The sequence below is a fragment of the Molothrus ater genome, chromosome 1 (genome assembly GCF_012460135.2).
Source record: "Molothrus ater isolate BHLD 08-10-18 breed brown headed cowbird chromosome 1, BPBGC_Mater_1.1, whole genome shotgun sequence".
Taxonomy (NCBI): domain Eukaryota; kingdom Metazoa; phylum Chordata; class Aves; order Passeriformes; family Icteridae; genus Molothrus; species Molothrus ater.
In genome coordinates, this window is record NC_050478.2 from 57973607 (window position 1) to 57987735 (window position 14129).

Genomic DNA, 14129 nt, shown 5'->3' on the forward strand with positions numbered 1-14129 from the left:
TCTCCTGTGGGGAGGGACTGAGGGGCTATGCCTATTCAGCTTGGAGGAGGCTGAAGAGGTTAAAGTTATAACTAACTTATTAAACATACAAAACCTAAAAGAAGGTTACTAAGAAGATGGAGTCAGATTTCTTACAGCAGATTAGAGTTGGAGAATAAGAGAACATGATAAAATAATTAAGCACTGAAGAGGTGACCCAGAGGTTTGTTTCTAGAGGTTTTCCATATCTAACTGAATGAAGCAGTAAACAATGTTCAGTGTTTAGTCATTTCAAGCAGCAGGTTGCACCAAATGACATTGGAAGAGTGATTTTATAATTTTCTAGGGGAAACTGGTCTTTAAGGGAACTTTTCAAAATGACATTGTGATGGTTTATGTATTCCGTACCTGAACTGTTGTTTGTAATTGCAAATAATGGCTTACCTACTTAAGGAGTTGGCTGCTTTCCATTGAATTAAGCAATTAATCTGCATTTTATTAATTCTTAATTTTAATTTTCCAGTTCTTCCTAATGAATGTGTGTGTGTGCACTAAACTTCTTTTCCCTTTGTTTGGCAGACCTCAACTTTTGGTCTTGTTAAACTTGGATAATGAGCAGTTAGTCAAACACCCTAGATTGCTTTCTTTTACCTCTCAGTTGAAGGCTGGTAAAGGACTGACTATTGTGGGTTCTGTGCTTCAGGGAATCTACTTAGACAAATGTACAGAAACTCACAAAGCTGAAGAGGTATGTAAAAGAGAGCTTGCAAATACTTGTAATTTACATTAGTATTTAAATGTTGAATCTGGATAGATTATATATTTAATGAGAACAGACTGTTGTGAAATGGTGAATAAGACATCTATTTTTGCTTTCAGCATAATCAGTGATTATATAAAAAGAATGGATTGGTATATGTAGCAAAATGTTCTATAAAATTTTCTAATAGGATGAGGCAACACTGATACTTCCTAGCTTTTTCTTAAATATTGAGAGTCCCGGGATTACAATCAAATTACATTAAAAAAAAAATTTAACACCCCCCTCCAAAAAAAAACAAACCCCCCCCCCCAAAAAACCCCAAAAACAACAACAAAAAAACAACCAAAACCCAGCAAGCTTTAACAAATTACCTTATAAAGAAAACAGCATATATTTAACAAAATATTTAACTAACAAATGCAAATGTATGACATAATATCATCCTCATTATGTGATTTTCTACATCCTTCTAGAAATACATATGAGAATCAGGATTAGGAGTACTCTTTACCAGAAAACTGTGAACAGGATCCTTCTTGCGATCCTTTATTTTATTTTTCTATTTATACCATATCTCCAGAAAAAGTAGGCTAGGTAGGAAAAATAGTAAGTTGTTATATAATTTAAAATTATATCCAACTATACCTACAAACACAAGTAAATTTAGTTTCAATTCAATTTCTTTAATAATAATAGTTGTGTTTACTTGCCTATGCAAACTCTCCTTCTCCTATCTTTATAGAGCGGGGAAACATTTGGAGAAACTATCATGTTTCCTGTACTTTTTTGAAATGTCCAAAAGCAGGTTTTGATTGCCATTATATCTTCCATATTGGTTGATTTCTGCAGTGTTGCTCAAAAGCGTACCAGTTGATATGCCTACTATTTTGGTCCAAATAGCCTTCAAAGCTGTGTAAAAACCCATGTGATTTTTTCAAACCTGGTATCTCTTAAATAGATGAGCATTTAAAATCTTGTAATGGACTAGCTAACATAGCTAACTGTCCATTTTCTCACAGTTTTCTTTCTCTTCCTCTTGCTATTCAGGTCTATCCATAGTGGTTTTTAAAATAAGAAAGTATAAAGATAGATTACCTATTTGATATCACATGAAAAGGTTCTAAGAGAACAATTAACTTGAAAACAAGTTGAAAAGTCCAACCATGCTATATTGTGGAAGTAGTTGTTACTAAGCTGTTGCTATCAACATGTATGAGTAGAAAACAAGATGAAGAATACAAAATTAGGCCTTTGAAATAAAACAGAAAAAACCTTTAAACAGAAACTGTTTACCTACAAGAATTTGAAATGTTATTTGTAGATAGCCTAACTTAACTGTTTTTATGAGAGATGGAAAATTAATGAGATTAGGCCTCATCCATGAGTTTAACCCATGGATGAAGCCTAATCCATGGGTTTTCTGGAAAGTCAGACCTGATGTTAAGATTTAGGAAACTATTGCTTTTAAATTGGAAATGAAGATGAATTGTAAAAGTTTCAGCATCTGGAGGCCTCATTGGTTCTGGAGAAATTAAACTAGAAAGTGTTTCTAGGAGACCTGTAGAAAATAAAGATTTTCTTCTGTCTGTCATTTAAAAAAAAACCCATCTATTTAAACTGATAAACCCTCACAGATATTATTTGTACAGACATACTTGTTATCTTTGCTAGCAAATTCTCTGAAGACTTTTTTCTCTGTTACATGGAGTTTCTGATGTGAAGCTACACTGAGACAGTGCCTGGCACTCTGTGATTTAATCTGTTCCTGACGATTTTTGACAAATTTTGTTTTTTTGTAAAATACAAAATATTTATGTACTAGTTCTTCCTTCTGAAACATGTTGATCTCCCCCACAAGTCACTGATGATGATGGGGGGTTTTAAAGTTATTTAATGTGAAAAAAACCAATAATAATTGCCAAAGCTCATGTTCCCTGGTCAAGCTTGATACCAGTTTGAATGCTTCTTTTAAACTACCTTGTTATGTGTCTTTATGTTTGTCAGTGTTTAAATGGAGGGAAGCTATTCTGAAATTAAAGGAGTGTGGGATACTTAATCTGGTCAGTTTATCTTGTCATTATTTGGACAGTGCTTCCAATTTTCTCCTGCACATCTGTTTTTCTATGTTGGAAGCTGATAAATACTTAGCCTCTTAATGTCAAAGGTATTTAAGAAACTTTGACAGCCTCTTCTTTTTAACTACTTGCATCGCACATCCAAACTCTTCCAATTCCATAAGAAATGACTGATCATTCCAACCATATGCTGCTTTGTCAGTCACTGGTTTGAATTTACCTGAAGCGGTGTTACTTCATTTATCTTCATCTATGTGTTTTTTTACTCATGTCTTGTTCATTCTTCTTTGGAAGTAAAAGGCTGAATAATTAAAATAATGAAAAAACTGTGTGGTGTCTTTTAGGGTGGTAGCAATTTGGGCTCTAGTTTTCATAGAATCATGTTCATTCTTTTGGAATTAGTAATTTCTTCATGTTGGTTATACATTGTTGATATAGTTTTGCTATTATTTAAGGCTGTTACTCCTTCTGGTGTTAATTATCAGTGTTGATGGTTTGTATTTCCCTATGTGTAATTTTCCTATTGCAGAATGTTAAGGCCTTAATGGGTGTAGAAAAGACTAAAGGATTTTGCCAGATTGTGGTATCTCCTAACTTCAGAGATGGAATATCCTATTTGATTCAGTCAGCTGGTCTAGGAGGGATGAAGCACAACACGGTCCTGATGGCATGGCCACAGTCGTGGAAGCAGGCAGAAAATCGTTTCTCATGGAAAAATTTTGTTGGTATGTGTTTACTGACTTTCTCATTTGCATTTGTAATTTGACTGTGTGACTAATGTATTTGCTGTGTGGAGGAAATGTGCTACTGAACATCTGGTGGACAATTGAATCTGTATCTGATTTAATCTGGAGTGGGTTTTCTCAGCCCTCTTCAACCACAGGTTTGCTTTTTCTTCTAAGCCGGTTGATCACTAAATTCAGTGTTATGGTTTAGCAATTTAGTGCTCCCAGTGAGACTTTCCAAATCACATTGCTGCTTGCTGTCCCCCTTTGTCTTTCCCCACCTCACTTGGGCTGGGTTGGAGAGAAAAATTGGAGGCACAAAAGGTAAGGACCACAGATTAAAATAAGAACAATTTACTGGAAACAGCAATGAAATAAGAAAATTAGCAGTAAGAGCAAGAGTGTTATTAACAGAAAGTATACAAAAAAGAGTGATTCTCATGCAAAAATGTTCACCATGGAGCTTGACCCAACCATAGCCATGCCACTCCAACCACTCCGTCTGGCTCAGAACTAGTGCTGATCAGCCATTCCTCCTTGGCTTTGAATCGGGCCCATGCTTATTCTACCAGAAGAAACCTCTTCACCTTGGAAGAGACTGCCTTAGCCCTGCCCCTGGCAATGACCTGAGGTGGTATAGAATAACCTCTGGGTCCTAGCCATGCCCCCTCCTGGCTGTTGCAAAAATTAACTGTGTCCTGGCCAGAAGCAAAACATTATCCACCCATTTCATACCATTTATGTCGTGCCCGGATTCTAATCCTTCCAACTTATATATATATATATGTACATGTACGTATGTATGTATATGAATGTGTGTGTGCGCATATATATGTATATATATACAAACAAATATCATTTCCACAGTCGATATCCATTCCTCCAAGATGTCTCTTGAGTCAATTTAGTCCATGACTGCAGGTTTTAAGTGTTTTCCAGAGCAGGAGGGCTGGTTGCAAGCTGCATCAGGAGCTCAAAACTGGTGCATCTGTCATAGTCCATGCTCGTTGTCCATGGTTAAGTCCACTTCTCCATCATAAGCCCATTGCTATGTTGCATCTCTTTTCCAGTGACCTAAGATATGATTGGCCCACTGAGCCAGAAATAATTCAGCCTATGTTGCCACCTAAGAGACTTCATTCTTGGCTGTCCAATGCACCTGTTCATTGTTGCAATGTACTTCAATAGCCTGACTTTTGGGTATGTGTGCATCTACATGATGCTTTTATAACCAACTTCTCTACCTAAGCAGCAATGTCTTGCCACAATTCAGCAGCCCAGGTGGCTTTACCTCTGTGCTGCCAATAGGTCTTTTTCAGTAGTTTTAGCCATCCCCACAGAGCATACATGAGTCAGTTACAGCTAGAGCATTGGCCATTTATTTTGCTCAGTGATACTTAAAGCCAGCTGGATGCCATTCAGCTCCGCAACCTGATTTGATCCACCTTGTCCCTCAATAGCTTCTGTGACTCACCACACAGGAGTCCATACAGCAGCCTTCCATTTTCCATGCATCCCTACAATATGAGAGGAACTATCAGTAAAAACAGCATAACACTTTTCTTTTTCAGGTAGCTGATTATATGGTGGGGCCTCCTCAGCATGTATCACCTTTTCCTCCTCTGATTTCAGTACAAAATTTTTACTTTTGATTTGGCTTGTCATGACTTCTAAGATGCCTGTGTAATTGGGGTTTCCTGTTCAAGCTCACTGTGTGATCAGCATGACCCATTTACTCCACATAACATCAGTGGCATGATGTGTGGAAGAGATTTTTCCTTTGAACATTCAGCCCAGCACTGGCAGTCGAATGCCAGGAGGAGCTGTGCTTTGGTGCTAATCACTTCTGAAGATGCTTGAACCTCTTTATAATATGCAGTTGTAATGCCAGTAGCCCTTTTTCAGTAGGGGTGTAACAGGCATCAGGTCCTTTGCATGCTAGATTCCTGAACCCTAGGAATCATTGTTGAGTCTCCCCAGGTACTGGGGGTTTTTGCCAGAAACTCCAGGAAGAAATAATCTTCCCAGCTGCAGCATAGAGCACATTTTTCACATCTTGTCCTGTCCTGACTTGCCAAGGGCTACTGCATGAACAGTCTTTTGTTTCATTTGTTCAAAAGCCTTTTGTTGTTCAGGACTGCACTTAAAATCATTCTTCTTCTGAATCATATAATAGAGAGAACTTATGATTTGACTGTGTTCTGGAATATGCATCTTCCAAAAACCCACACTGCCTAGGAAAGCCTGTGCTTCCTTCCTGCTGGTTGGTGAGAATGTAGCTGCTGTTTTGTTGACCCCATCCATGGCAATCTGATGATGTCCATGTTGCCATTTTATTCCTAAAATCTGAGTTTTCCGGGCAGGTCCCTTGATCTTACTTTACTTTACGGCAAAACTGGCCTCCAAGATGATTTGGGTTATCTTCTCCCCTTTCTCAAAAACGTCTGCTGTGTTGCACCACAAGATGATGTAATCAATGTATTCCAAGTGTTCTGGAGCTTCACCCTTTTCCAGTGCAACCTTGCTTTCTTATAGCAGCAACTCTGTTGCATGCTGGCAGAGCATGGGATAGCTCCTTTCTAACTTGCTTGAGCTTGATCTGCCTGCAGTCTTGGACTGCCAAGGCATAGGTCATTAGGGAGGGAAAAAGATGATCTTCATATTGTTGTAATCAGATATATGTCTGAAGCATTGTTTGTTCTCCTTTCATTGATATCAGTCCCAATGAGTTGGCACACAATGATGGCACACGCTGTACAAATTTCTCCCATGTGGATTGTGTACAATGGACCTCATCTGGATCTACAGAGGACTGTTTGTTATTTGAATCCCCATAGATTACCTTCAGCACAGCTAATTCTCTCATGTACTGGTTACCTTTCTCCATGGTGTTCCACCTGCATGGGTGCAGTACTAGGTCATCCTTGAGAAAATACCTTTCCTTCATGCTTGGCAGGACTTGACTCCAGAGGGTAAGAGTTTCTGTTTTCTTCCCAATCCCCTTGCCAATGCTGACATCCGAGGTCAGGGATCTCTTCACTACCATCTAGTTTCATATTACAGGCAGCAATATCCCAGCATCAGAGCAGCTAAGTCAATAGGGGCTCACCCGACTGGTGGCTGAAATTTTTTTTGCACATCTCACAGCTCACCTGGAGACAGGGGTTGAGTGATTATCTCTGGCCCTGTCTGTTCCTCGTGATGTGAGATCTCTCCTTCCTTTTCATCCTTCACTAAGTGAACTACTTTTGGCTTTGATTTTTTTTCTATAAAGGAGTGACTGCTACTGGCACAGGTTGTTCCTCTGGTTCAGCTGCAGTTTGAGTGGCCACAGTGCCTGTCAGTCTGCTTTTCTCCTCTTCCCCCTGAGACTGCTGTCTAGTATTGTGGAGTGTCCAATAAATAGTAGCCAAGGCCCAGCATGTTGCAAAACTTCACACCTCTCTGGAATTGCCACAGCATTCTTCTGTCAAGTATTCTGTTACTTTACCATGGTCCTGTAGTTGTTCAGGAATGAAGTTCCAAACCACTGGAGCAGAATAATCCTTCAAAATCTGGCGCATTTTCTCCCACTTGCCTTGATACTCATGATTATACACCCTTCGGACAGATGTCTGAGCAAACTCCTAAGAAAACTCTGTCACTCTAAACATAGTGTAGACTGAGGAGACCTGACAGACTTAGCACAAAGAATATGATTTCCTTAACATCCAAATGGAATTCAGAATTCTCTGAATATAACAGGCTTAAGGAGGTACAAAAGGCCAGGAAAAGGGGATGAAAAGCTGGGGAAAATTATCCTCTCCCATTCCTGCCGCAGAGTATGTATGGTTAGTAAATATGCAAAGGTAGTACCTGAGGTAAGAGTAGGAGAGCAACAGTCAATATATATCCCAAATGATTGTCATTGTCTTTGATGTTACCATGTCATAAACTGACATCCCTCAGTATATCAGCAAAGAAATACCGATCCCTCTTCCTACTCTGAAAAATATAATGAGGAGCACATACAGGAATATATACAGGATTAGGTACCACTCCCACTTGAACAGACCAAGCAACATTGCGACCAGTGGCTCCATACCTAAACCAAAAAATGCCTAGATCAAATTTGTTTCCGACCTGCTCTGGGCAGTCTGTTGTTATCTCAACCCATTGTACCTCACCTCAGACACCAAATCAAGATTGTTGTGGCTTAGGAGTCATACTCCCTAATTTAGTGTTCTCACTGACGCACTCCAAATCATGCTGCTGCTCACTCACTTTTCCTTTTCCCCTGAGCCTGGTTTGAGAGGAAAATTAGAGGCACAAAAGGTAAAGATCACAGGTTGAGAACCATTTATTGGAAACAGCAACAATGTTAATAACAAAAAGAGAGAATGATGCATATGCAAAAATGCTCACCATGAAGCTCCATCTGATCGCAGCTCAACCTCTCCCTCTGTCTTAGAGGTTGTGCCACCCAACCACTCCCTCCAGCTCAGAATCAGCACCATGCTTATTGGACCAGAAGGAACCCCTTCTCTTTGGAAGATACTCCCCCCCGCTTTCAGCAACGACATTAAGTAGTGTAGAGTAACCTCTGGGTCCTAGCCACACCCCTCTTTGCTATTGCAACAATTAGCCTTGTCCCAGCTGCAACCAAGACACCCAGGATATTCCTCTTTCGCCAAGACACCTGGAATATTCCTCTTTTGCCTCAGCAGAATCTGGGAGGGTTTAATCTTTTGCATTTAAAACAAAAGCAAAATTTGTGTATGAAAGCTAGGAGTCCTTGATTAAATGTCTTGTTTTCCCTTACAGATACTGTACGAGAAACAACTTCAGCTCAACAAGCACTTTTGGTGGCTAAAAACATTGACTTATTTCCAACAAATCAAGAACGTTTTACTGAAGGAAATATAGATGTGTGGTGGATTGTTCATGATGGTGGTATGCTGATGTTGCTGCCTTTCCTCCTTCGACAGCACAAGGCAAGGACAACAGAAAATGGCTGGGATTTAATTTTCTAGCACTAAATGGTTCTAAGCATGTCTAATTAAATACTCCTTCACCTTGTTCAAATTATGCATAGTAATAGCAATCACAGTGTTACAAACTGTTATTTATGTATCTTTTTGGTAGGTTTGGAGAAAATGTAAAATGCGTATCTTCACCGTTGCTCAAATGGATGATAATAGCATTCAAATGAAGAAGGATCTTCAGATGTTCTTATACCACCTTAGACTAAATGCTCAAGTGGAAGTTGTTGAAATGGTTTGTAATTATATATTTTTAGGGTGCAACTGGGACTGAACTTGGGAAAACAGGTTTAGCTTTTTTCAAATAAAGAGCTATTAGCGCCAATATAGAAATTAAAAAATTGTAGTCCCATGAAAACCAAGAAGTTAAGCATCATTATCTTACCATGTTACAATACTGCTGTATGTGGTGGTGAGTTTAATGGGTTTTTCAAGTAGACTTTGAGATATTTTATGTGTTAATTCTTACTTTATTTATGACTACTAGTCCACACAGCTGGTTCACTCAGAAGGAAAAGCTTGAATTTTTAGCAAGCAGTGAAATGGAAGGCTAAATGTGCTTAATCTAATAAGCTAGGACATATGGTATGAGACAGGATGGACTTGTCTATGTCTCCAACTGCTGTTAAGAATACCTCTCTAGAATAAGGAATCCCTAGGCTCAAATGAGAGTTGTTCTTGGCATCTCCAACCTCAGCCAGTACTGAAAGCAGGACCTACAGTTTCACAAGTCAAGGTAGTAACAAAATGAATTTGGTAACTTTTTTCCTTTTTAAAATATGGGTCATAAACTGTTTAGGCGAAAGGACAAAAGCTATGTCTGTCTTGGCCCACTTTTTTTGGAAACTAAATATGTAATTTCCAGCACTAAAAGGCAACTAGCATAATGTTCAAAGTAAGACTCGTAGGAAAAAAAAAAAACAACCAAAACTTTTACTCATTCTGAAGTGAGATGAAAATGAGTAAACTGGTTGAAAACTTCTAACTTCTTACCACTCATTTATAGAATCACCAGAACTTATTAAAAAATCATGCTAATTAATCATAAAACTATTTTAAGAATTGTTTTAATTACTTAGGAAAAAAACTACTTGTGAAAAAATTGAGTGTTCTTTGCTTAGAGTACTAAATATGAAAGTCTCAAATGCTGTGGCATGTACAGTTGAAAGAACATAGAGTGTCATGAAATAGCTCAGCCTTGGTTGAATTTTGAGAAGAGGGCAATATAGAAAGTTGTGCTTGTTTAAGCTGGGGTAGAATTAATTTTCTTCATGGTGGCTGGTATGGGGCTGTGTTTTGGGTATGTGCTGAGCACAGGATTGATAATATTGGGATGTTGTTGTTATTGTGAAGCAGAGCTTGCACAGAACCAAGATCTTTTCTGGTTTTTGTACTGCCAGGCCAGCAAGGAAGTTGGGGGAGTTTGGGAGGAGACACAGTTGGGACAGGTCCCAAACTGACCAAAGGGCTATTCCAGACCATATGATATCATGCTCAGGATATAAGTTGGGGAGAAGAGGGAAGAAGGGGGGAATGTTGGGAGCGATGCTGTTTGTCTTCTCAGGTAACTATTATGCATGATGGAGACCTGCCCATGGGAGGCAGTGAATTAATTCCTTGTTTTTCTTGCTTGAATGCACAATTTTTGCTTTTCCTAATTAACAGTCTTTATTTCAACCCATGAGTTCTCTAGCTTTTATCCTTCTGATTCTCTCCCAAATCCACTTGTGGGGGAGTTAGAGTCTGCATGGGCCTTGGTTGCTGGCTGGGATTAAACAACTACAGAAATACAATTTATTCTTTTCTTCTGTGGGTAATATTTAATTCTGAGAATCTTCCAGAGGATAAGAGATATGTTACAAGTCAGTGACAATACAGGTGACTGGTATAGATTTTTATCTTGTATTTTAGTTTTCAGCCAATATGACAATGTATGCCAGAATTTCTTGCTATGGCAAGAAATGGCTTTGTTTATGATCATTTCTCTCTGATCAAAGCATAATGTGTTATTTGTGCCTAACAGTTAGTTACAGTTTTTAAAGAAACAAGTGTCCACACATGCTCAGGTGGCAGCAATGCATACCCAGTTTAAGTAAGTGCTTTCAACTCTCATTTCTGCAGCCTAGTTGGAACAGAATAGTTAGTGGAAAGTCTGTTCCAAGTACCTAAAATTTAGATAAAATCACAATAATATTGTTACAGTAGGATAGTTCACTGTATGAAATTGCTGTTTGAAGAGTAAGCTTTAAGAATGAGGACAGAAGTGATTGATCAATTATATGCTTAGGATTACTCTAATGAATACATCCACCAAATGAATACAGGTATGAGAGATACACTATCTAAATGTTGTCCTTGTAAGTAGTACTTTTCTTCTGGTGTTACTAATTCCAATTTCTTTTGCAGTTTGAAAACGATATTTCTGCGTTCACATATGAGAAGACACTTATGATGGAACAGCGATCTCAGATGCTAAAACAGATGCAGCTATCAAAGAATGAAAGAGAAAGGGAGGTAGGATCTTCAACTTGACAGGATGTTCTGTGAAAAATCTCAAAGTATGATCTAATGGCTGTAGCTTCTAATCAGTTTCTAGCTAGTCAAAAACTTTCATAACTACATTTCTCTACAACCAGTTTTACTTGCAAGATTAAAGTTATGTGGGGGGAAAAAATTATTTAAACAGATTTTAAGAGTTTTCCTGTTTTTGTTGAGTGCAAGTGTTGATTAGCAAAACATTTGAGCATCAGTGTGGAATACATTAAAAGCCTTTCCAAACTTGACATCAGTAGCTAAGATTCATGATTATGCAACTGGACTGATTATCTTTGATTGTGATTTGGTTTTAGGATCATACAATCATTTACATTGAAAAAGACCTTTACGTCAAGTCTGACCACTAACCTAACGCTGCCAAATCCACAACTAAACCATGTCCCTCTTGTTTAAATACCTCCAGGGACTCAACTTCAGCCACCTCCCTGGACAGCCCATTCAAACGCTTGATAATCCTATCCATGAAGAAATTTTTCCTAATGTCCAATCTAAACGTCCTCTGGTACTACTTAAGGCTATTTCCTCTTGTCACTTGTTACTGGGGAAAAGAGACCAATCCCCACCTCACTACAACTGTCTTCCATGTAGTTGAATAGAGTGAGAGAGTCCTTCCTGAGCCTCCTTTTCTCCATTCTAGAGAACCCTACCTCCTTCAGCCACTCATCATATGACTTACAAATACACCATATTACACAATATAATAGACATTTGTTCAAATCGCACTATGTTTTAGTTTCTGCATTAGTTTGCATGTTTTATGAATTAACTCCTTTTATTTTTTGGAACCAAAATTAGCCCAACAAACTATAATCCTCTAATATGAAGATGGAAATGCTGGTTTTGTTGCTCCCCTATCCTTACTATTTTGTATATTGTACCAACAAGCTTCATTCAGCTGTAATTTTATGAATATTTGTAACTTACAAGTCATTTCCTTTTGGTTTGTGCTTCTACCCCCTCATCTATTCTGCTAACTCTTCAGTATTATCAAGACTTTTTAGTGATGTAGAAGATAGTGAATGCTCTGGCTTTGCCATCACATAAATGATTTCCATCCCATAGCAAACGAGGACTCTACTGTCTTTAATTGCTCAATTGTATAACAGCTAGATTTTTTTTCTTATGGCTTGTCTTTTGTGGTGTTAATCATACAAGTCCGAGCAGTTTGGGGTTTTTATGGTTTTTTCCTTTTATTTGTCCTCTTCTCTCTATTAATTTTTCCATCTCACATGATTTTTTAAAGGTTCCTAAAGATGCCTGCTATTGTTAACAGTTTATTGCTGTAAAACATCTTTCTTATCCATGTCATGGTAGTTTTCTTTCAATTTGAGCCTGCCTAACATCCTTCCAGTAAAAAACCCAAACTTTTCTGTACAACTTATTCAGCCTTATTGTTTCTTTTCTAAACAGTAGTATTTTTCCAGTGGAGTTTGAGTAGTTTATCTGTTGTAGATTTTGAAGGATTTAACTTCCACATGATTAGTGGAAGCTATTGCTCTGTATTCTATAGCACATAAATTGCAGAGAGATGAAAGAATTTCTTCTCAGCTCTGAGCTGGTGGGAATCTGAACTATACTTCAGAATATTGTTTGTTTGGAAGTTTTTATTTCTTTCTATTCCCTCCATATAATTTTCTTTATTACTCACTTTTATCTGAACTTTACTATCACCATTATAGCATCAGTTTCTTCCTTCTTATCAGGCAGGGTAAAATCTGAACATTCAAAACACCACTGAATTTATTTCAGGGTCTGAAGTAAAACCCTTGGTAATTCCAGGAACCTCTATACTTACTGCCTTGTCCAAAAATAAAAGTCATATCCATTGATTGTTTCTGATTAGAATATCTAAATCTACCTTGTTATTTTGTATTTTCATAAGAAAATTTGATTTATTGAAGTGACCGCCAGAACCCAGGCTAACTCTTAGAACTCCGGTGCAACGCCAGGAGTGGGGAACTGCCTCGGTATGGAGATTTACCAGAGGCAGAACCTTTAGAGCCACTTGCTCTAAGATGCCAGACACAAGCCATGACAGGGACCAGGCAGAGGAGAAAGGAGAAGGCTCCACAAGGAACAGTTTATTCCAGATGAAAAGAGCAGGACAAAAAGCCTCCACTTCTATTGTGCAAGGGGTTTTGTTCAGATGCAAGTCAGGAGGTGGATACAAACAGCTAACCAATAGGGAATACTCAGGGGAGGAATGAGGGGATTACATCAAGTGTCTGGGGCCAACTGGGGTAGGAGGGTGGAGAGGATGGGTCACATGGGCCAATGGGGCTTCCAGTAGTAGGGGAATTCCAAAGGGGTGTTGCAGACAGGGATTGGCCCGAGGTTTAAGTGGCAGAGAAGGTTTAGGAATCAAGGGCTGGGATGCCTTGACAGGCAGGGAAAGAGCTGGAACAAGGGGCAGGGAATGGCACGAGGGACAGCTTTGAGGGAGGGTAAAACCAGGGGTAAACCAGCTTGGGGAGAACATGGGGGTACAACAGAATGAACCACTTAACAAGGAATCAATAAAATAAATTTGAACCACAACAGTTTATTTATGTCTTCACTTCTTCTGGAGCTACAAGATTAGTATATGCACTCAGAGTGCCTGGCCCATTCTTACCCTAATCATTTTTTTTTTAATTAGCTGAGCCATTCTTTTCAATTTTTTGCTGATGTCCAAAACATTTCTTTTATTAGTATCACTAGTTCAAATTAGCATTGCTTTTCATTTAAATATCTGTCTCCAGGCCTTCAAATATAACCTGATATTCCAGTTTTGAAAAGTGAGTGTAGGTTGGTTTCCTGTTACCATCAAGATTAGTACTTTAACTTCACTTTTGTGCTTGCATGCCTTCAAATGAGGCTCAGACCTTCCCGAAGTGGAGACTATGGTTTTGTACAGTGTTTATTTGCTGTTTTAGTCATAAGCATGCTTTTACCCCTGAGCAATCACCCTCATCCTCCCTTCTCCTGTCACTTTTTAAAAACAGAATTGATTTGATCTTGCCTCTGGGTT

General features: G+C 38.5%; 1 protein-coding gene across 2 annotated transcripts in view; it reads left to right on the forward strand.

Moving 5' to 3' along the window:
* SLC12A7 (solute carrier family 12 member 7) overlaps positions 1-14129 on the forward strand; it is a 79219-nt gene that overhangs the window by 54949 nt on the left and 10141 nt on the right. For both annotated transcript variants that reach the window (XM_036406408.2, XM_036406410.2), the window contains exons 17-21: positions 559-727; positions 3347-3542; positions 8346-8515; positions 8667-8798; positions 10970-11077. In XM_036406408.2, coding sequence (XP_036262301.1) covers positions 559-727; positions 3347-3542; positions 8346-8515; positions 8667-8798; positions 10970-11077 — 775 coding nt within the window. The remainder of the gene's footprint in view (positions 1-558; positions 728-3346; positions 3543-8345; positions 8516-8666; positions 8799-10969; positions 11078-14129) is intronic.